Source organism: Puma concolor, chromosome D3 (genome assembly GCF_028749965.1).
Source record: "Puma concolor isolate L17-30 chromosome D3, mPumCon1.1.hap2, whole genome shotgun sequence".
NCBI classification, from domain to species: Eukaryota; Metazoa; Chordata; class Mammalia; order Carnivora; family Felidae; genus Puma; species Puma concolor.
The window spans coordinates 36330783-36354215 of record NC_141678.1 but is presented as its reverse complement, the minus strand read 5'-3'; the positions used below and the strand labels follow the sequence as shown (position 1 = coordinate 36354215).

The 23433-nt window shown below is 38.3% G+C and overlaps 1 protein-coding gene across 6 annotated transcripts in view; it reads left to right on the top strand.

The window, feature by feature from the left end:
• The window catches only part of PTPRM (protein tyrosine phosphatase receptor type M), an 801865-nt gene that overhangs the window by 481919 nt on the left and 296513 nt on the right, over positions 1–23433 (top strand). For all 6 annotated transcript variants that reach the window (XM_086682486.1, XM_086682492.1, XM_086682490.1 and 3 more), the window contains 3 exons: positions 2809–3117; positions 11794–11903; positions 21144–21345. In XM_086682486.1, the coding sequence (XP_086538612.1) occupies positions 2809–3117; positions 11794–11903; positions 21144–21345 (621 nt within the window). The remainder of the gene's footprint in view (positions 1–2808; positions 3118–11793; positions 11904–21143; positions 21346–23433) is intronic.

Below are 23433 nucleotides of genomic sequence, written 5' to 3'. Positions count from 1 at the left end.
TGTGTGTATTTTCTTGACTAAGAAATGATGCAGGCCTGTTTATGTAATAGAAAGTAGTTTTTTTTTTTTTATGGAAATTAAGTTAGAACTGCATTGTTTAAACTAATATCTGAAACATTTAGTCATTTTATTAGTAAGTAGAATTGATGAAAACCTTGGGAAAATGCTTTAGAACAGTTCTCTTGGATACCTGTGATTAATAAGGAAAGGGGCAAAGAGATGTTTGTTAATCTGTTTATGTATAAGGGATCTGGAGCATATTAAAAGTTTTGTAAACATTCAACTAACAAAGCATTATATAAAATTAGACATTTCCTTTACATTGCAAAACGTCATGAGACTGGAAAAAACTGTCAATGTTATTTACAAATAACTTATTTATGATATTTCCCCTAATACTAGCAATTTAAATATAAGACATTGATTTAGTAGTAAGGTGCATTCCATGAGGATGCCACTCAGGATTCTCTGGGGGAGTTTTTGTCTCACTCGTCCTTGGTTCCTAGAATTACTATAGGACAGAGTAGCATGATGATCATTATTAACCTCATTTTATGGTTTGAGCAGATATCTGGCTGATAAATCCCATCTTGCACATATAAAACCAAGGTATTATTTCTGTTGAAGTGTTTTCATTTGTTGGAGGTCACCGGAAAGGAAGTAGTTAGTAATTCTAGGTTCTACCTACGTCCTAAGTGACGGAGAAAACAAGGAATTTATGCACAAACGGAAATCAAGAAATGAACTTCAATGTTAGTCCAGACAAATCTCCAATAGCCACAAAGTATAGATAGAGTTTTCTGGCAAAGCTGAAATGGGGAACATGGCGTAGACCCCTCTTCTATGGAATTAGAAAGAGAAGAGGAAAGAATCTTCACAAGCACTTTTGTTCAAAGATTAAATGCATGCGATCTTTATTATATTTTACAGTCTGTGGTCATGTTTTAGGTGGGTTTGGGGATATCTTGAACATTCTAATTTAAATCTAATAATTTCTTTATTTTGGTAGATACTCTGCAGTAGAGAGTTAAAGCAACACGGTTCGTTGTCAGACATATATGAATTCAAGAGCCATAGTGAAACCTTGAACCAAGTTCTTGGACCCACCTTGGCTGCAATTTTTTTCATCTGTATATTGGGAAGAATAGCACTTGATTCACAGGATTGCTTTGAGGAATAGAGACTGTATAGAAAGCAAGTCACACAGAATAAGTGCACATACAGTAAATAGCTATTATTTCTCAAGTTTTCATGCTGATTTTCCCTTACCAATCATGGATCTCTTTACATTCATGTGTGATGACCACAATTCAGGAAAACAAACAGTCAGAATATATGGAGTAAGTATATTTATGGATAGTCCAAAACAGAGCATTTTAGATGAGCAAATCCACGAAAGGTAAACTGCTTAGAAAAGTGTATAGCAAATAGTAAGTGCTCAATAAATGTTATGTATCTTTTTTACATGTATTCATTTTATTGAGAGACAGAGGGAGAACACAAGCAGGGGAGGGAGGGGCAGAGAGAGAGAGAGGGAGACACAGAATCTGAAGCAGGCTCCAGGTTCTGAGCTGCCAGCACAGAGCCCAACACAGGGCTTGAACCTACAAACCATGAGCTCATGACCTGAGCCAAAGTCGGATGCTTAATGGAATGAGCCACCCAGGGACCCCATGTTTATTTTTAAAGTTTGTTTTTTTCGAGAGAGAGAGACAGAGAGAGAGAGAGAGAGCATGAGCAGGGGAGGGGCAGAGAGGGAGGGAGAGAGAGAATCCCAAGCTAACAGCAAGGAGCCTGACACGGGGCTTGATCTCTCGAACCGTAAGAAATCAAGAGTTAGATGTTTAACCATCTGAGCCACCCAGGCACCCCAAATATTATGTATTTAGTACTGTGGTTTTCATCATCATCTCATGAACAAGTTAAAACTTTCTCTGTATATATTCTTTCTTTTAAAACTTTTAAAATACTTATATAGTCCCTGCAAATCATTTAGATTTCTAAGTTTGAAACTCTGTATCTGGAGCTTGGGCTCAGCAGTAATATGAAGACATTGTCAGGGATAGGAAAGAACTACTTGTAGAGTAATTGCATGAAATTCTATGCAAATCAAAACGCAGAAAAGGCCTGGAGTCCTGTTCAGAGGTTTATGCTCTCTAATCGTTAGGTTATTTCATGCTGAATTCTCAAGCTTTTTCTCTTATGTTTTCCAATTACATAATTGTAAATTAATTTTAAAAGATAAAACATATTTGTCAATTCACATTGAGATTGGTTTCATGTGTCAGAGCCTCAGAGGAGAAGAGCCTTAAAGAAAAGCACTGTATTTCCCTCTAATGAAAATTTTGGAAGTTGTCAGTTCAGGGATAGAATGGTAACTCAGTGATTATTAGAAACTCTGGGTCCTTCATCATTGCCTTGAATGGTTAATGTTTATGTGCCTCATGGCCCATCCTGTTGGCATGAGCGAAAAACATCATATCCTCAATCCAGCAAACAGGAAGGAAGAAGGAGAAAAGATGGTGAGCTCCTTTTAAGGACGCCTCCCAGAAACCGTTCTTGATCTCATCTTGTATGCCAATCACCAGAATTTAGACACAGAGCCACACCTCACAGCAGAAGCCACTGAAGATTCTGCTCTTTATTCTGGGTGGCTTTATGCCCAGTTACGATTTAGGGATTTCGTTATCATGGAAGAGACCAGATATTCAGGACAACTAAGACTATGTGTGACATCTGGGCTTCACCGACCTCTTACAATTCATTTCTCTTCTGTTTTCTTGTTCCTCCTTTTCTTTTATGTATTAGATCCCATGCGTGGCCCAAGAAAACTGGAAGTGGTGGAAGTCAAGTCTCGACAAATCACCATCCGCTGGGAGCCATTCGGATATAATGTAACTCGCTGCCATAGCTATAATCTCACGGTCCACTACTGTTACCAAGTGGGAGGGCAGGAGCAAGTGCGAGAAGAAGTAAGCTGGGACACAGATAATTCACACCCTCAACATACGATCACTAACCTCTCACCATACACCAACGTCAGTGTGAAACTCATCCTCATGAATCCCGAGGGACGGAAAGAAAGTCAAGAACTCATAGTACAGACAGATGAAGACTGTAAGTACTTTTAAATGATATGTTTACATGAAATACATATTCTTTCAAAGAAACAGCCCGTTACTTCTTTTAGGTTGAGATCTCTGTAATGAAAGTGAAGGAATGAGTTACTGTGTTGAAAAATATAAATGTGTATCTGTGCCTCTGAATTTAAGCACCGATGTAAAAGGGTAAAGGAGTAAAGATACAGAAGTTTATTTTAATTCTTTATGCATCGTACAGTTGCCTTTCTATATGTAATTATCCTACATTGCTCTAAATAGTTCTTCATTCAAATTTTATTATCATGCTAGACTTAAGAGTTGTTGTTTGGGTAGGAGATTATATGAAATGCTTATTTAAATATATTTACATGGCATTCTGAAACATATTTCATAGTTCAGATAAAAATTCACAAAATAGAGGTTGCCCTTGCTTTTCAGCACAGTGCTGAGAAATTACCTCATTAGGTTGCTGGCCATGGAATAGATGATACTTTCCCATAGGACCAATACTATAATTGGATATTACCTCAATAAACAAGGATTTAACAAAGAGGCAGTGCATGTCACTAGCAACTCATCAAAGAAAGCAAATACAGAGTTGCAGTAAACCTCTAAAATAATTTAGCATAGTAAAATTATCCATTGAATCCCAGAGCATGGACACAAATGAGCTTTTACATTGATTATACAGGGGACCCTCGCGCACAATAACATGTACATATGGCACATAAAATATGGTGGTAGCGTATCATATATTTGGCCTAAAATTTCTTTGCCAGGCATCAGAATAAGATGGCAAGGAACTTGAGAAGCCCATTAAGTGAATACACTTACTTATTCCTGGGCAAAAGATATTTCACTTTTTTCCTTTTTCTTCATGCAACTGATTATGCAGTGATCCTTGATCACCGATTATGGGAACTGGCCAGAGTAAATGATGAGCTCATCCCACAGATTTCTCTTTTCTTTTCTGTAGCCCCATCAAGCCCTGCCTGTGCTGGTTGCTTTCAAATAGTTGTCTCACTGCAGTTATTTTTGTCAGGAATATTAGCTTCCTTCAGGTCACCCAATCAGGGCTGAGACTTGGGGCCCCATCTCTGTTTCTCCGAGTTCTTGGCCATCTTCCAGAAAAGTGGAATAAGATGTCAACATTATCAGTTGGCCACCTCTGACCCCCACCTCCATATTTCTATGCTTAATTTGGTTCTAACTCCTGTTGTTTCTACTTCCAAAATACTAACTTGTTCTTTTCTCTCAATTTCCACTACCTATATCCGGATCCTCGTTATTGCATGCTGAAATTTCTTTTCTTTTTTAATTTTTTTTTTTAATGTTTTTGTTTTATTTTTGAGACAGAGAGAGACAGAGCATAATCAGGGGAGGGGCAGAGAGAGAGGGAGACCCAGATTCCGAAGCAGGCTCCAGGCTCTGAGCTGTCAGCACAGAACCCAATACGGGGCTCGAACCCACGAGCTGTGAGATCATGACCTGAGCAGAAGTCAGACACTTAACTGACTGAACCACCCAGGGGCCCCTAATTTTTTTTTTAATGTTTATTTATTATTGAGAGACAGAGCGTGAGCAGGGGAGGGGCAGAGAGAGAGGGAGGCACAGAATCTAAAGCAGGTTCCAGGCTCTGAGCTGTCAGCACAGAGCCCGACGTGGGGCTTGAACTCATGGACTGTGAGATCATGACCTGAGCTGAAGTTGGAGGCTTAACCGACTGAGCCACCCAGGCGCCCCTACATGCTGAAATTTCTAACCTTCCTTGGTGGTTCCAGCTTTTGCCCATTCTAATGTTGCCTACTCAGCCACAAAACATGTTTAAAATACTCCTGCATCTCTGTTATTTCTCCTCCTTCATTTCTGATTTTATTTAGTTGAGTCCTCTCTCTTTGAGGAGGACATTTTTCCACATCTTTGTGGAGACATTTTTCTAGGTATGTCTCCTCTGGCAAGGTAAAAGAAAAGGAAAATTGAACTTTTGGGACTGCATCAAAATAAACAGCTTTTGCATAGCAAAGGAAATAATCAAAACATCAAAAAGGCAACCTACTGAATGGGAGAAGATATTTGCAGATGATATAGCTGACAGAGGTTAATATCAAACATATACAAAGAACATATACAATTCAGTGCCAAGAAAACAAATAATCCAATATAAAAACAGGCAAAAGACCTGAAGAGACATTTTTCCAAAGAAGACACACAGATGGCCAATAGACACATGAAGAGATGCTCAACATCACTCATCATCAGAGAAATGCAAGTTAAAACCACAATGAGATGTCACCTTATACCTGTCAAAATGACTAAAATCAAAAACACAAGAAATAACAAGTGTTGGTAAGGATGTGGAGAAAAAGGAACTCTGTGCGCTGTTGGTGGGAACATATACTGGTACAGCCACTGTGGAAAACATTATGGGGTTTCCTCAAGAAATTAAAAATAGAATTAACATATGATCCAGTAAATCTACTACTGAGTATTAATCCAAAAAATTGAAAACACTAATTAAAAAAGGTATGTGCACCCCTATTTTTATTGTGACATTGTTTACAATAATCAAGATATAGAAGCAACCCAGGTGTCCACATATAGATGGACAATATATGGAACATTACTCAGCTGTAAAAAAGAATGAAATCTTGCCACATGGCATGGATGGACCCTAGAGAGTATAATGCAAAGTGAAATAAGTTAGAGAAAGACAAACACCATATCAAATCACTCATATGTGGAATTTAAGAAACAAAACAAATGAACAAAGGGGAAAAAAAAGAGAGAAACCAAAAAACAGACTTAAATACAGAGGACAAACTGGTAGTTGCCAGAGGAGAGGTGGGGGGGGGGGATGGGTGGAATAGATAAAAGGGATTAGAAGTACACTTATGCTGATGAGCACTGAGAAATGTATAGAATCATGGAATCATATGGTACACCTAACACTAATATAACACTGTATGCTAATTATACTTGAAATAAAAAAGTTTTAATCACAATATAAAAATACATTTGTATCGTGTCACTCTCTCCACAGAGCTGTCATTGACTTTGTTTAAATCTTGGCTTCCAAGGTCTTCTGCTTTCCTGGCTCATACTCTAGAACTAGTGACTTTTCCTCCAGTGCAGATCATTCTGCCCAGAATGTCACCCAGGCAGCAGGTCTGGTAGGCCATGTCCTTTCCATTCCACGCTCTTCCTCCAGGTCTGCTCTCCAGCGCCGCCTGCCGTCCACCTGGCTGCATCTCGCTTCCATTTCCTCTGCTGCCCTCCAAAGGGCTCCTCAGGCTTCAGGTCCTTCACAAAGCTGCCTCCAACTCCTCCAGCCTGTAGCACTCTCACCCCTCTGACCTCCTTTGCACCTGATAAGAATCTTTTAATCTATGGGCTTTAATTCCCTCATCTGAAAAGTGAGAATAATAAGAGTTGTCAAGCATATTAGAGTTAGAGGAAATTTACATAGAGAGCCATTTGTAGCTGACAGAGAGAGGCCTTTAATGAGCGATCATTATTGTTGTTGCAGTGATTCAAAGCAACTCCTTGTGACCTTTCCTTGCTCTTTTTGTTATATTTAATCTTTTCGTCTGTTAACTACAAACTGGAGAGAAGAAGCCTTCTATTCTTCTTCTGTAACAATAGGCACGATACAGATTGCGAAATAAAACACTCAGAAGTGTTCTGTTCGTCTTTAGATAAAACAGTAAAGTTTGCTGATCATCACCTCATTGAGGTTTTCATCAACAGTAATGTTTTAACCAAGGAGAGGGAAGATGATATGTAGTCCTTTCTAGAGACGAGCAGGTGTGTCTTACTCAAAGCCACGTGAGCGAACCCAGTCACTACTTTTGGGTTTCGAATTGAGAAAGGACAGGAGATGGGAGTTCTGTTAAGTTCCATCAGAACATGAGGTAAGAATAACTTACCTTTTTGTGTAAATTACCTTGCTAGTCCCAGAAGTTGGGGCATGCATGACTTCCAAAAAAAATTCTACTGTGTCCGTAGCACACGGGCATGCAGTTAATTAGAAAAGCTTTTATTTCAAATTTTATTTCCTAACAACAAAGACTTCGAAAACAGAGAAAGAGAAAAAAAGACAAAAATAGAATAATTGTCATTTCTGAGTTTGAAAAAAATGGGGTGGTCACTTTATGTGTCTACCATTATAAAAGGCTACAGTTCATTGAACATTATGAATTTTACTCTGGTAAAATATGTTTATTGAGTATTTATTTCATGAGAAAGTACATGGAAAAAATTACCTCTTTATCACTGTTAAAGATATCACAAGAATAGAGCTCAGTTCCACAAACTTAGAAACTAGAGCTTATTTATCCCAAATCCTGAATTTCTAAGAACTTCTGAAAACAGGTAGTAGACCTAAGTTCCTGTGAGACACTGTTATTCCTAATTTATTCAACTCTTCCGGTATTTTATTTTAGTTTACTTTGTCTGCTCCTGACCTTAAAAATATATATGTATATTATGTATATACATTCATTTATATATTATTTAATTATTATTATTTAATCATTTATATATATTCATTTATATATTATATATGCATGTATATGTACATATATTATATATATAATTATCTATAAATATAGTGTACATGTATATTTATATAATATCCATATATATGATATATATACGAATCTCAGTTAGGTTTTCTTGTTAACATGTCCACAGTGCCATCAAGTGCAGGATCTCCAGTACATTTTAATAAGTTTACCCCTTTAAGTTGTCCTCTCTTCAGCATAATTTTGACTTTCCCATTTTATTTTACTATGATTTAAACTAACTGAATGAAACCAAAGATATATTTTTTTCTAAGTCTTCACCTCTTTACATCTGCACATACATAGATTAGTAAGTATTCTCAATTAGGAAATATCATCTCAGAATAATAGAACCACTCATATTTGCCTTGATACCACGAGAAGACTGATGATGATGTCATAATAAACACTTTCAAGGTCAAGAGGAAGAGACTAAGTAGAGTTTTCACTGGCATGGCCCATTTTACTTCAGCTTCTGATTGATGAATATTACCATCTTAAATTCTGGACTCTGAATTTTCTTAGAACCTATCAGTGTTATAACTTCTTAAATGTGTTGGTTTTCTTTATTTCTGCATAGTTTCACATCAGTTCCTTCAACCTGAGATAAACAATTATTTTCATATTTATGTATTATTTAGAGTTTGGATGGTAGAGGTGAACTTAGTCCAACTTCCTCATTTTAGACATGAGGAAACTGAGGCCCAAAGAGGTTCAGTGAATTGTCCAAAATTGTACACTTTAATTACTGAAAAGTCTTGGGCTGCCTGGGTGGCTCAGTCGGTTAAGTGTCTGACTTTTGATTTTGGCTGAGGTCGGGATCCCAGAGTTATGAGATTGAGTCCCACATTGGGCTCTGTGCTGGATGTGGAATCTGCCTGAGATTCTCTCTCTCCCTCTTCCTCTGCCCCTCCCCCCTCAAAAATAATACATAAATAAATAATTACTGAAAAGTCTTAAATCATAACCCAGTCCTCACGTCTGAATCTGAATCTGTATCTTTTTTTTTCTGCCAAGCTATACTTAGCTGTGTTTAAAATAACTATAAAATCTTACATCTACCTCAGTAGCCCCTCAACTAAAAAAATGTGTACTACCTATGAGTCCTTTTGAAATTCTAGGCAGCCTTTCCAACCTCGGACATCTTACCAACCCTTAAAGGTCCATTCATATCCTCCCACAATCTAAAACATTCTCTAACCCCCTTTTTAAACTGTATTGAGGGGCGCCTGGGTGGCGCAGTCGGTTAAGCGTCCGACTTCAGCCAGGTCACGATCTCCCGGTCCGTGAGTTCGAGCCCCGCGTCGGGCTCTGGGCTGATGGCTCAGAGCCTGGAGCCTGTTTCTGATTCTGTGTCTCCCTCTCTCTCTGCCCCTCCCCCGTTCATGCTCTGTCTCTCTCTGTCCCAAAAAAATAAATAAACGTTAAAAAAAAAAAAAATTTAAACTGTATTGAGATGTTTATCCATTCATGAGTTGATGAACATTTGGGTTGTTTCCACTTGAGCTATTATGAAAATGCTATTAATATTTATATATTAATATTCATGATTTTATTTTAATATTCATGTATAATTTTTTGAGTAATATATGTTTTCAGTTCTCTTGAGTATGTACCTAGGAGTGGAATTCACACAGTACATTTATCTGTGTGTATCTGTTTGAAGAGCTGCTAGGTTGTTTTCAAAGGAGCTGTATGATTTTATAGTCCCTTCAACATGAGGGTTTCAGTTTCTTCACATTCTCTGCAATGTTTATTATTTGCCTTTGGATTATCCCATTTTAATGGTTTGAAATACTATGTCATTGTGGTTTTGATTTGCATTTTCTGTCTGGCTACTGATGTTGAGCATCGTTTCATGTGCTTATTGGCCAGTTGTGTATCTTTTTTGGCAAAGTATTTATACAGACCCTTTGCCCATTTTTAATTGGATTATTTGTTTTCTTACTGGGTTTTAATAGTTCTTTATGTATTTAAGATACAAGTCTCTTGCCAGATAAATGATTTGCAAAAATTTTCTCCTATTCAGTGTGTTGCCTTTTCACTTTCGTGATAATGCCACTGGAAGCACAAAGGCTTTCATTCTGATGATGTACTTTATCTACTTTTTTTGTGTATGTGTGCTTTTGGTGTCATGTCCAAGAAACTGTGGCCTAATCCAAGGTCATGAATATTGACACCTGTGTTTCATTCTAAGAGTTTTGTAGTTTTAGCTCATACATTTATCTCTTTAATCTATTTTGATGTAAACTTTATATATGGTGTGAGGTAAGAATCCAACTTCATTTTTTTGCATACGGATATCCAGTTGTCCCAGCACCATTTGTTGAAAAGGTTATTATCTCCCAATTAAATTTTCCTGGCACCCTTCATGAATACCACCTGACTGCAAATGTAGAGATTTGTTGTTGTATTCTCAATTCTCTTCCACTAATCTGTACGCTTATCTTTATGTCAGTACCACACTGTCATGATATAATAGCTTTGTAATAAGTTTTGAGAAGTGTGAGGCCTCTCCTACCACTCTTTGATTACTCACACTGTCACCAAAAAATTTGATCATGCACCTTCAAATATATGTAGAAATACTACAGGTATACTAGTTTTTAAATAGGATAAACACACCAATACACTAAATTATATATAATATAAAGCATATGTGCAAAAAAGGAATTTAAATGAAGAGGAGATAAATAATATTTTTAAGCAATATTAAATGTTATTTTATAGAAAATTGGCAGGTAAATTTCCACCTTCCCTTATGCCCATTAGATTTTTTTTTTTGAAAACTAGTTAGTTCAGGTTTTTAAAAAAGTCACACCAAAGGGGCACCTGGATGGCTTAGTTGGTTAAGTGTCCTGCTCTTGATTTCAACTCGGTCATCATCTCACAGTTTGTGATATTGAACCTCATATTGGGCTCTGTGCTGACAGTGTGGAGCCTGCTTGGGATTCTCCCCCTCTCTCCCTTCTCCTCTCTCTCTCTCTCTCTCTCTCTCTCTCTCAAAATAAATAAACATTTTTTACAGTGGCATCAAAATTCCCAGTTTTTGTAATCATTAATACATAAAATATTTTTTAAAAATATTTATTACATATTATTTCATCTATATCACATCGTTTTAAAACATGTATTTTGTGCATATGTAACACATTAAAGATCAGTACAGCAGTTCATATCTATTTTTCTTTCACATGCTTTTGTTCCTCAATAATATAAAATATATAAAAATATAAAATTATAAATATAAAATCCATCCATGATAATGTACATAGCTGCCATTTATTTTCAGTCTTTTTTTGTATCATATTGTATGACTAAAACATTCTTTCCTACCATTTGGTTTGTCTCCAATTTATTATTTTTATTAGAAAATGCTCTGTTGGGCACCAGGGTGGCTCAGTTGGTTAAGCTCCTGACTCTTGATTTTGGCTCAGGTCATGATCTCAGGATTTGTGAGATTGAGCCCTGAGTTGGACTCTGTGCTGACAAGGCGGGGCCTGCTTGGGATTCTGTCTCTCCTCTCTCTGCCTTCTTTCCTGCTCTGCATGCATGAGTGCTCTCGCTCTCTCTCTCTTTCTTTTTCTCTCTCTCCCTCTCTCCCCCTCTCTCTCAAAAGAAATAAAATAAACATTTAAAAAATGCTGTATTGACAATAAGTGTATGTCTCCTGGTGTATATGTGCAAGAATATTACTCGGAAATATACCTAGAAGTGGGTCACATGATACATGCCTCTGTAACTTTACTAAGTACTACCATTACCAAATTGTTTTCCAAAGTGGCTGTACCAATTTCCACTCTCACAAGCAGTGTGTGGGAATTATTATTGCTCTGTATTTTTCCTTATTTCTGAAGAATACAAAAGTTCATTTCAAAGGTAATTACTGATCTTTGTGTAATTGATTCATGTTTTAAAGAAAAAAAAATGATGGAATTATTTTCTTTATAAAGACAGTGCTAAAACCATTTAAATGGTTTTAAATTTCGTATTTTTAAAAGAAAACTGAATGTACCTGTGGCCTATTAAATCTTATGTCTCAATTGAGAGTTAAAAATCTAATATATCTAGGAAAATCTAATTTTGAGGGGGGGTCACTCAAACTTTTATTGATTTCCCCCCCCTTCTAGTGCCAGGCGCTGTTCCCACTGAATCCATCCAAGGAAGTACTTTTGAAGAGAAGATATTTCTTCAGTGGCGGGAACCGATTCAAACATATGGTGTCATCACATTATATGAGGTAGTATACACATTCATTAGTAATTTAATTTTTATTATAATTTCCATGTAGCTAGACTGTCTAGTATTTTTAAAAACGCATAATGGCATCATGTCTTTTAAGAAGTTTATTGTCTTTGATAGTTATAATGGTTACTGCATAGAAGCAAAAAAAAAAAAAACACTGATTTTTTTCAAATAATGTATCATTTCAGGGTGTATATTTATAATGCTTTGGATGTTTCTGGACTATATGCTATTATATGTAAAGACACAACATAATATTTTTAAAAAATAACCTGTATTAAAAACAATAAGTATTTTGTAACGAGCATTGATTAGGAGGCAACCCCATCCTGCTAGCTATAAAATATTTTACTACTGAATTATAGAAGAACGGTGATTATCCAATTAGCAAAGTCAATAGACATTGTCTCAGGGATAACAATTGAATAATGTCTCTTGGTTCTTAGTATTAGCAAAACATCCTTTCGGCTTCCGTGGCATAGTTTTGTCTACTGAGGCATATCAAATGGTTGAATGGTAGAGAGCAGAGAAGAATTTGATGAATTGTTCAAGAAAAAAATAACAGCAGTGACGGGGTGACAGTCATCATCACATCTGTACGAGCATCATTTCACTGTGCCTATTGTCATAGAAACAAGCAGGTGCATTTTTTTAAAGCTAGCATGTATTTGAATGCAAATGTAACAAAATTATATGTTGTTAGGTTTCTAAAAATCGCGACTGTTCCTCTGGTGGAGCCTCTGCTTGAATACCTTTCAGAACTCCTGACAAAAGCCTGAGCAGATTAGCTGTCAGACAGTAATCACTGGTAAACCCCTCCCTGACCCAACGAGCCTCACATTTATGTTGCCTTATACCTTTTGGAAATTGGTATTGAAATGCAAAAATTAATAACAATAATAATGTTTTTAATTGAAAGCTAAACAAAGTAAGAGAAAAGGAAAAGTTGATTTTTATGTTAAGTTATTGATGCTGTTCATTGGTTGCTTCGTTGTGAAAGAATTCAGCGTTAGGAACATCGATGGCTCAGCCTTTTGAGAGCTAAGTTTTATAATCAAATCAGACAAGTTCATATTTTTTTTTCTCAATGATCAGAATCTTTCAGTTAATATTTTTTGGCCCCAGGACCATTTTCTGGCCTCAGTTTTAGAAATTCCTACCTAAGAGTAACAGAATATTTTATGAGAAAAGATAACAGCCTTTGAATCAATGTTAAGTTCCAAGAAATAAGTCTATCTGTCCCAGAAGCCACATGTTCCTATCTAGACAAACAGAAAATAATAGCCAGATCCTTTCTTTCTGATCCCACTGAGCATACATCTTTGTGTAAAAAGTAACTTTAACATGAAAACAATAGGAAAAATAATTCAAAAGAAGAAGCTATTAATCTCTCTGAATTCAGCAGCCAGGGTCTCCCAGCTGAACACAGATCTAAATGCTGTTATAATGGGGATACGTGAATGTGTCATAAATCAGGGTTTTAAACATCAGATATAGTTAAGTAGCACAGGCTGGTTCATTTTTCTAGGTACCAAAGGGAAAATGTCAAATGTGTATGTTTTCTGACCACCAAATCTTTCTCTGTCTTTCCCCCATGCTTTCCAGAAGTAGGAAAGGGGGTTTCTGTTCTCAAAATAGGGCTTACCTGGTGTCTCATGAGGAAGCTCTTCTTTAGTCAAGATGTACTGCCTGTGCCAGAGTCAGTGATAGGCACGGCTTCCTCCTGGAGCTAAGGACTGTTGTTGAATGTTCCTTGGAGGACCAGAGGCTCTGGGGACTGACATCATGCTAAGGAAATGGAACAGTTGTCCAGAAAAACAAAAACAAAAACAAACAAACAAAAAAACCCAGCGATCTTAGGAACAGTAAGTTCTGTCATAGAAACACATTTGACTATAGGTAAAAACCAGAAGGCAAGGTAAATTACCCTCATTGGAAAAAACTTAGTAACAAATGATACAGATTTTTCCTTAGGGCAGGGAGTATGCTTGGATCCTTTTTGCAGAAAAGAAGAGAAAACAGGCTGAATGCAGTAGACGCTGTACATGAATATGCTGTGGGTTCAGGTTATTTTCAGGTTCTCTCCTTACCTCTCATGAAAGATACACCAAACCATTAATGATCAGAAAATGTCAACATCATCGTTTTCTGCCAGACGTTTTGGCAATTGACAGCATGAAAACACTCTTCTGATCTTACTCTTTGCCTCTCCGTTTTATTCCCCTAAGGTCCATCTTCAGTGTTCTCGAACTAGCCTTTCCTCTCTCTTCTCCCCACCTTTGTTTAGGCTTTAGCCCTTCACATCCCTTACTTTTTGATCAGCCCTTTATTTTTATCAGTCATCTGCCCGAGACCTAGACTGACATTTACAGCCTTCCTCAACAGCAATCAAAATTTTTATTTTATTAAATTAGAAATGTAATGTCACTCTCTGAAGGAATATTTTAAGTACAGAAGTATTCAAAATAGTATCCTTGCTTCTTCCTTGCACTTTACAGAGGTCACAACTGTTAACAACTAGGTCATGTCCTTCCAAAATGTTATGAGGTAGAAATTATAGTGCAAATTCACTTATGAATAGAGATCAATAAAATTTAATAAATATTCACAAATCCAGCATTTTTTACAAGAATAATATGCCATATAAGACATCTACCTCACACCATACAAAAAAAACTCCTACCAAATGGAGTCATGTTCTAAACACAAAAGTTAAACTACCAGAACACGTTAGGAAAAATAAGGACGATATTTCTATAATATATCTTACTGTGCTTGACAATAAAACCAGAAAGTTCTATTTTAAAAGATTGACAGATTTACCTATATAAATATTTAAACTTGTAAATGACAAAAGATACCACTCAGAAAGTCTAAATACAGACACAAGACTTGAGGAAATTATTTTCAACATTTATAACAGTCGATGGGCTGTTGGCTGCAATGTATAGACTTGATACAGATTGATAAGAAATAGACAAAGCATTCCATTAGAAAAACTGGACAAAGAATAAGAGGAGACAACTCATAGGAAAAAAAAAAATCCAAGTAGCATGTAAGCATGTGAAAAGGTACCTACCCAATCTTACTAATGATTCTGAAATGAAATAAGTGCTACAAAAAGTTTAAGTCTGTATAATATCAAGGGTTAAACAGTGATGTGGGGAAATGCATATGTGTTTAGACTGTTGGCGGGAACATGCATCTCTTACGTAGATAATTTGGGAGAACCTTTCAAAATGTAAACATTGCATATCAAGTCTATTTCTAGAACTTTCAGCCAGTAATACTCCCAAGTACACAGTACTCGGGGATATATACATGTCCAAGCATTTTCTTTAAATGGCTCTCAATTGCCTAGTGAGTAAATGCCAGACCCCTGGTCATGAGAGTAACGCATCTACAAACTTTGAAATACACACACACACATATATCTTTCTATCTCTCTGGAGATACACAGCCTATATATATATATATATATATATATATATATATATATATCATTGACATACTGTATTTGTCCTGGATATTTTCTTTTTCACACACACACACACACACACACACACACACTTCTCTCTCTTTCTCCCTCTCTTTCCATAGAGAGAGGTGAACCAAGAAAAGGACTCTTAGCTGTAGAGAACAAGCAGATGGTTACCACAGGGGACATGGGAAGGGGGATGGGTGAAATAGCTGATGGGGATTAAGGAAGGCACTTGTGATGAGCACAGGGTGATGTATGGAATTATGAATCTCTAAATTCTACACCTGAAAGTAATATTACACTGTTTAGTAACTAACTAGAATTAACATAAAAACTTAATTCCAATACACACGCACGCGCGTGTGTGTATGTGTATTTAGAACCTGAGGCCATAAACCAATCTAATGTGTGAAGAGTATAAAGTGCAGTGTTGTATGGGTATGTAGCAAACAAAGTAGAATGGTCTGGGCTTGTCAAATGATTGAAGTATTGACGAATCAAGAGTTGAAGACATGTCCAAATCCCTAGCCTGGATAACTGGGCTCAACTAATCACTACTGACTAAGATAGGTAATAGAATAGAAAGAAGTAGAATTTAAGGGCCCTGTTAAGAAGTTTGGTTTTAATATTCAAGGCCTTCCATGATCTAATTCCAATTTACATTTATTACCGTATCTCCCATTATTTTTTTCCTGGAATTTCTGGAATTTAATGAGCTATGTATATGGAATTTTAATCCATCACACCTTCTTTCTATCATTTGCTTCTGTCTTCCTGATACTGTCCCCTCTTCTCTCCTCCTCTGGGACTTCTGCTTATATTTCAGTTTTTCATTCAAATATTATACTTTTCCCTGAAATATTCTAGGTTCTTTTCTCCCCCCCCCCCCCCAATCAGATTTAATTATTCCTTCTTCCGATTGCTCGTCTCTCCATCAAAAGACTGTATTTAACCCTGGCTGAAATTCCAATCAACTCACCCTTCCTAGAAGATTTTGAATCCCCTCCTGGTCAAAGATGGCATGTTATTCCATTTTGTTTTTCTATGAATCTTGTAGTTTAGGACCTGAGACCACAAGTAGAGGAGGGGAAGACAAGTTGGGAATATTTCAGGCACCTATGTACAAATCGGAAATCATCCAATACAAGCTGCCGTTGACCCCCATCTCACCTAACTCTAACCCCCCACCTGTGTTATTTGCATTCCCTTTTGACTTGGGGGAATTGTATAAAATTGCCTAGACCCAACATGGAACATCAGTGTTTTTCATAGAGGCTGCACGGAAATTGCCTTATCCTTCAGCCACAGTGCAAGTGTGGAAGCAATCCCAGGCATTCCTTCTGGGAGTTTCCTGCTGCTTTACTACAGCCTGCTAGTTAATAGAACTTCATAAACATGAGTTGAATAAACAATAAACAAATGAAAAAAAAAAAACACATGCCAAAAGGACATGGTATGATACGTTTGGGTGTGAGTGTAGAGTTGTTTTCTTGGCGTCCATTAAAGTAATTGCTTGGATAAATGTATATGGAGTATCCACTCTATGGTAGGAGTGGATTCTAGAGTTGACTGCTCCTGTTCCTGAAGAGCTGGTTTTTTATTCCTGGTATTCAAACTCCCAGAGCTCTGGATGGCTTTGAGGGGGATCGATGACCTTTCTGACATTTTGTGTCCGCATATATACAACATACTTACTTGTTAGGGAGAGGATGCATAATTTTTAGGAGTGCATGAGTTAGTGTGCATGGGTGGGGGAGAGAGGATCTATGAGTATTAGCAATTTCTCAAACGGCTGTGCCTGAAAGACTGTTACTAAGCCCCATCTAGCTTATCCTGTTGACCATGGCCATAGGTGAGTACAGTGGAACGATGGGTCCTTTGATAAAGCATTTACTTTTTGCGCTGTAGTCAGTGTGGGGGCAGCCACATCCTACTCGCGGTCGTGTGCGCATTTATGTGAGTGCATGCACACACCTCTTCTCCCCAGGAGTCTTCTTGGGAAAATATCTACTGAGTGCCAAATATTTACTCATCACCGTGGGCTCAGAAAGAAGAAGAAGACATCAATCACTCCTCAGAAAGAAGATACAATTACATGAAAAGTTCCAATTCCGTTGGCATATTTAAATCATGATTTAAATTTTTTTTTTTTAACGTTTATTTATTTTTGAGACCGAGAGAGACAGAGCATGAATGGGGGAGGGTCAGAGAGAGGGAGACACAGAATCTGAAACAGGCTCCAGGCTCTGAGCTGTCAGCACAGAGCCCGACGCGGGGCTCGAACTCACAGAGTGTGAGATCGTGACCTGAGCCGAAGTCGGCCGCTTAACCGACTGAGCCACCCAGGCGCCCCAAATCATGATTTAATACTACAGAAGAGCTGTGACAGTGCTCCATGATGTTTGGCCAAATGAACTTATGAATGCAGTGACAACATCAGGCATTCAGCTGGTCCAATGATTGTTAGGCCAGATTTTGGAAGGCTTTCCAGAGAAGTAAAATGGGAACTTTAACTTTAACCCTGGGCGGGCAGACATGTTTTGCTCCAATCTCGCCTGAACTCCCAGTGTCTTTGAAAGCATTTCTTTCTTAAGACCCCTTTCCCCCCCTTTTTTTTCCTTTTGATTTCAGTAACAGCTCTCTCTGTTGGCCTTTCTGGCTCATTTGTTGGTTTCTCCTCCTCCACCATTGATTACATTAAATATCAGTGTTCTCCCTAAAATCCTTTCCCCAACGACCTCATCCCTTCCTAAATAATACTATTTCAATGCTGATCACCCCCACATCTCTATTTCCAGGCCAAACATCTCAAATCCCAGCTTATACAATGCATGGTATGGCCACAAGCCAGCAGTTCGTTTCCCCTCATTCATTCCATCCCATTTCAGTAAAGGCGGGGCCGTCTTTTGCTTAAGCCCAAAATGTGGACACTGTCCTTGACACTATCCTTCATAGTGTCCGCATCCAGTCTGTCACGGAGTTCTGCCCATTTTCACTCTCCAGTATGCCAGTTCTCTTCATTCACTGCGCTCTTCACGGTGCTCACCTTAGTCCCAGCCACTGCACTAGCACAGGAACTAGAGGTTTCCCTCACGGTCTCTGCGGAAGCTCCCAGTGGCCTCCCTACTACCATTACTGCTTCCTTCCAGCAGACCACTTCTCCCCTTGGCCGCTAACACGGTCTTCTCCTAAGGGCAGTCAGATCATTTTGTTTGCACGCTTAAAAATGTTCAAAGGCTCCCCCGTGTGTGCATCCATCCTTCTTATCTTAGGGTACAGAGCGCTGCATGTTATGGCACCTGTCCACTCCTCCAGCCACTGATTGAGGGACCACGCTCACCTCACCTGCTGGGCCACAGCCACACGGACCTTCTTTCTGTCCATTGACTGTGCACAGAATGCTCCTGCTTCACGGCCTTAGTTCATGCTATTCTTTCCCAAACTCTTGGCACAGCTGGCTCTCTCACAAGTTCAAGTCTCCTCAGATTAACTGTCATCCCCTCAGTGGCCCCTTCCCCAGTGGTTCTTGGTGGCTGTGCATGTATCCCTCCCTGCCTCCAATATTCTTTATCTTAGCACCGTGTTTGTCTCATCTACTGAATTGCAGTTTTTTTTTTAATTATTAATTTACATACTGCATCTCTCCCAGCTCCACCCACTGAAGTCCAGTTTCTTAACCACCTGAGGGCAGGACCTGTGTCCACCTGCTGACCGTGGTGCTCGCGATGTCAGTGCTATTCCATCAATATTGGAATGGAATGAGTGAATCAGAGTAGGTAGAGAAAACGGGTCACAGATAGCCCTGTCACATTCCAGGCAGGTGAAAGTTTATGAGGAAAAACAGCACCAGAAAAGCCCAGTGTTTGTGGTATAGTAAATCTTTATCCCCCGACCAGGACAGAAGGTAATATAATATCATGGTGTCGGGTATGCAGAAATAAGTTTGAAGAAGAAGATGTCGGTGGGTCTTAGACCCAAAGGTAGGGAGTTTGGACTTTGTCCCATATATGATTGTGTACCACTAAACTTTTTGGTAAGGCAATGAAATGAACAAGGAGATGTACCTAGCCCTGATGGGTGGTGCTAGTCCTCGTTTTAATTATACTGTATCTTAATTGTTAAATTGCTTCTCTACTTGTCTACCAGACTGTTACCTCCCCCGGGTCAGGTACCGTGTCCCAATCACCAAGTGAGATCCCAGCTCAGAGTACAGGGCTTGGTGCACCAGAGATATACAATGAATAGGTTTTGAATGGGTGAATGAATGAATGAACTTTGGGGAGTGAATATGCCATCAGAGCTTAGAGCTGCCCTCTCTGAACTACCTTTTTCTCGAGAAGTGTCAGAACGAGGACCAAGTAAGCAACTAAGCACACAGGGGTGACAGCGCTAAAGTCCCTCCCACAGCAGCTGGTGGTAGACAGGGTCTTGTCTCTTATAAGGGAAGTCTGCTAAAGGGTTAACAACAGATATGCCACCTGACTCTGAGACTGGCATGCACCGCGGTGATTAATATATACAGCAAACATTTTCTTGCCAAAGCTGAGATGATTCAATCTAAATATTCTTCCAGAGAGGTCTCCTTAATTATAATGACATGGTATAAATATAAGAAGAAAGAATGTCAATTATCACTTTGTATAATAACAGTGTTAGTGTTCATGCACATAAATTATAAGTAAGTTTACCTATTTAAAAGCAAGGAAAAGTGCTCGGTTTTGCAATTTAAAACTTTTGAATATGCCACATTTAAAAATTATGTCATTATAACCAGTAGGAGTTAGTAATCACCACTAAAATGCGTGTTCGTGAATAGGTGATGAACTACTTATAGTGAAATTCTTTTAAAAATCACTTGAAAGGACAGATTTAAAGACACCTATGTTATATTTATTTTCATGCATTCCAGACTCATCCAATGTGCTTTGAACAGCTGTTAGTTACATGGCATAGATATGAAAGCTTTTAGAGTGGCTCAGCCTGAAATGGCAGCTCCTAGTCGTGCATGGTGATTTAAATTTAAATTTTAGTTAATTAAGATTAAATAAGATCAAATTTTCAGGTCCTCAGTCTCACTAGCCACATTTCAAGCCACCTGTGACCGGTGGCTACTGTCCTGAATAGTGCAGAGTAGAACTTCCCTATCATGCAGAAAGTTCTCTTGGACAGGGTTGCTCTAAAGAAAAGAAGTAAATAGGACCCATCACAAGCACCACAGTCATACCATCAAGAGCTGCTGACATGTGTCTGGGATTTATTTTGAGAGCAGATATCTTTGCCCACATTGATGAACACATTTAAAAGTGCCCTTAGTTTCCAGTAGACAATAATCCTATTCAGTGCTAAATCAAACTGGCCACTGGCTGAGAGAGGAGGCCTTCCCCTTGTAAGGTCCTCATCTGTTTGAGCTAGTTGTACATTTTGTGATGTTGTTTGAAGCCAACTGTAATGCAGTTTTCCAAAGTGACATTTTGAAAGCAAACGACTTCAAGGTATTAGCTTAAACCTGAACTCATCCTTTATGTTCTAATCTACTGGCGTTCAGTTCCTCTGTCTATAAAAGTAATAACTCATAACAGTTTTGGCTGAATTCCTGCGCCCCTTCACCGGATCCAGGATTTGAAGAGTCTGAGTGAGTAGAAGAGCTTATCATAAAGCATCTGACAGTGCATACATCACAAGGGTTTACTGGATAAAGATGTGATCCCGGTCCATCTGCTCCAGATATGTTATCACATTCTTATTCTCTTGCAGATCACCTACAAAGCTGTCAGTTCCTTTGACCCAGAAATAGACTTATCCAATCAAAGTGGAAGAGTTTCAAAACTGGGAAATGAAACCCATTTTCTATTCTTTGGACTGTATCCGGGGACCACGTACTCCTTTACTATCCGAGCTAGCACAGCTAAGGGATTTGGACCTCCAGCAACAAATCAGTTTACCACCAAAATATCAGGTATTATATATACATTCATGAGTTATGTCTTTTATCGGAAGTAGCATTTTTGTACTTTTTCATTCCCATTGTCAAGGACACAAAGCTCATACCAACTTACACATTGTATTCAGATTCCCACTTTGGTACGTATGAAAATCAGATTGCTGGAATTGAATGAAATACTGCAAATACTTATAATTTGGGAGCTTAAGATCCTCCTGCATTAGGAAGCAGCCATGTTTTATCAGTTTGCATCGGAGAACGGGAGCATGGGCGATGGTTCTGGTCTGTATGCTCCTACCCCCTTCACAGTACAAGTTACCAGAGCAGCCGTGGTGGAAGGATCTCTGCAATGAGCTGTGAACGACTGAGCGCTCAGCAGATAGACAGCATTATATGGAGTCTGCTTCCAGAAGGGACCTTCCTTGGGACCTTCACCCTTAGTAGTTGCCCATCCTTTGCAACGACAGAGGGGTGGCACCAGGCACTTACAGCCTCCAGCTTTTTGCTGGTAGAGACTCAATTATGCCATCCAACCAAAGACATAATTTGAGAAGAATTTCTGGGCATGTGCAACTGTGCAGAAAATGTCTTTGTGCTTCAGACTAGAGGAAATGGAGTTGCCATCTGCTCTGGGATTTGTAACAGCAATAAACACAATTCCACGGACATTCCCTTTTTCCATTCTTTTCCCCTTTGGGTATGAGTGGGGGAAGTATTTGAGTTTTGGCTTTGCCTGTTTTGGTTGGGGGTAGATGAGCAGGGGGCAGGTGAGGGAAGTAACTCTTTCAGTCAGTCAGTGTTAGCTAAATAATATTTAGCCTGATTTTCACATATACTGCCCCTCATTTCTAGTTCTTGGAAAGTTTTTTGCTTAGAATCGGAGACAGGGAATTGCTTACAGCTCGAGCACTATAAGCATTATTAGGTTTGGACATTGGTTTTAAGCAGCTATAACTTATGGGGAAATTTTTGATCATGTAAGATTTTATTTCTAAGCACAAACTTGACTTGAAGTTTAATATATGTTGATATTTCATAGAAAGCATCAGGTGATAACAATATGGGGAGTTGGAAGAAGAGGAAGAAGTCTTTGGGAGGTTAGGAAAATGGCATAGTTTATAGAGCTGAGCAAGTAGAGAAACCACTAGATTTGGAATCAGAAAATATGGTTTCTGGTTGTAATTTTCCATGTGCTCCTTCTCTGATCTTGATTAAGTGCATTGATACTTGGATGTAATTAAGATGATATCACTGCTGCTTGAATTTATATGGAGAATAAGGTGGGAATGTGTGTAAATATATGTATCTCCAGGCCCCTGCCCCCCCCCCCCCTTTTTGGTAATTTTCCCCTATGGAAACTGTATTTCAAAGATTATTAACTTTTTTTAATGTTTATTTTGTGAGAGAGACAGAGAGAGAGAGAGAGAGAGAGAGAGAGAGAGAGGGAGACAGAGTGTGAGGAGGGGAGAGGCAGAGAGGGAGACACAGAATCTGAAGCAGGCTCCAGGCTCCGAGCTGTCAGTACAGAGCCTGACGTGGGGCTCGAACCCAAAAACTGTGACATCATGACCTGAGCCAAAGTTGGACACTTAACCAACTGAGTCACCCAGGCACCCCTTAAAGATCATTATCTTAAAGAGGATGTTCTTTTAGAAAAAATAATTCATTTTTTGCTACTTTTGTTATATAAAAATTCTGGTTGATACGAGTCTGACCGCTGTTAGCCCAGCAAGTTCATACAGTTCTATCCAGAAACAAAGACAGTTGACATTTTAGTTAGCCTGCAGACTCATCAAGAATAACTATTTGATTTTTATAGTTCAAAGAAAATTACAGTTTATGGGCCCCAATTTTCTACTTTCGTGGACCTCAAATAGAGAACTATTCTCTATACAAAATGTAATTCTGTGTTATGAATCGGAGTTAATTTTTAATAGAATTGGAGTTAATTTTTAATGCTGAGAAAATCCAATAAATGGAAATGAGATATAACCCATGTCTTTTACATAAAAGCTTTTTATATGTAAGAGATTTTTAAAAGTGTATTTAAAAAAAATTGATCTCTAGCGTTCTCATCAGGTACCTACACCTGTGGGTCTTAAA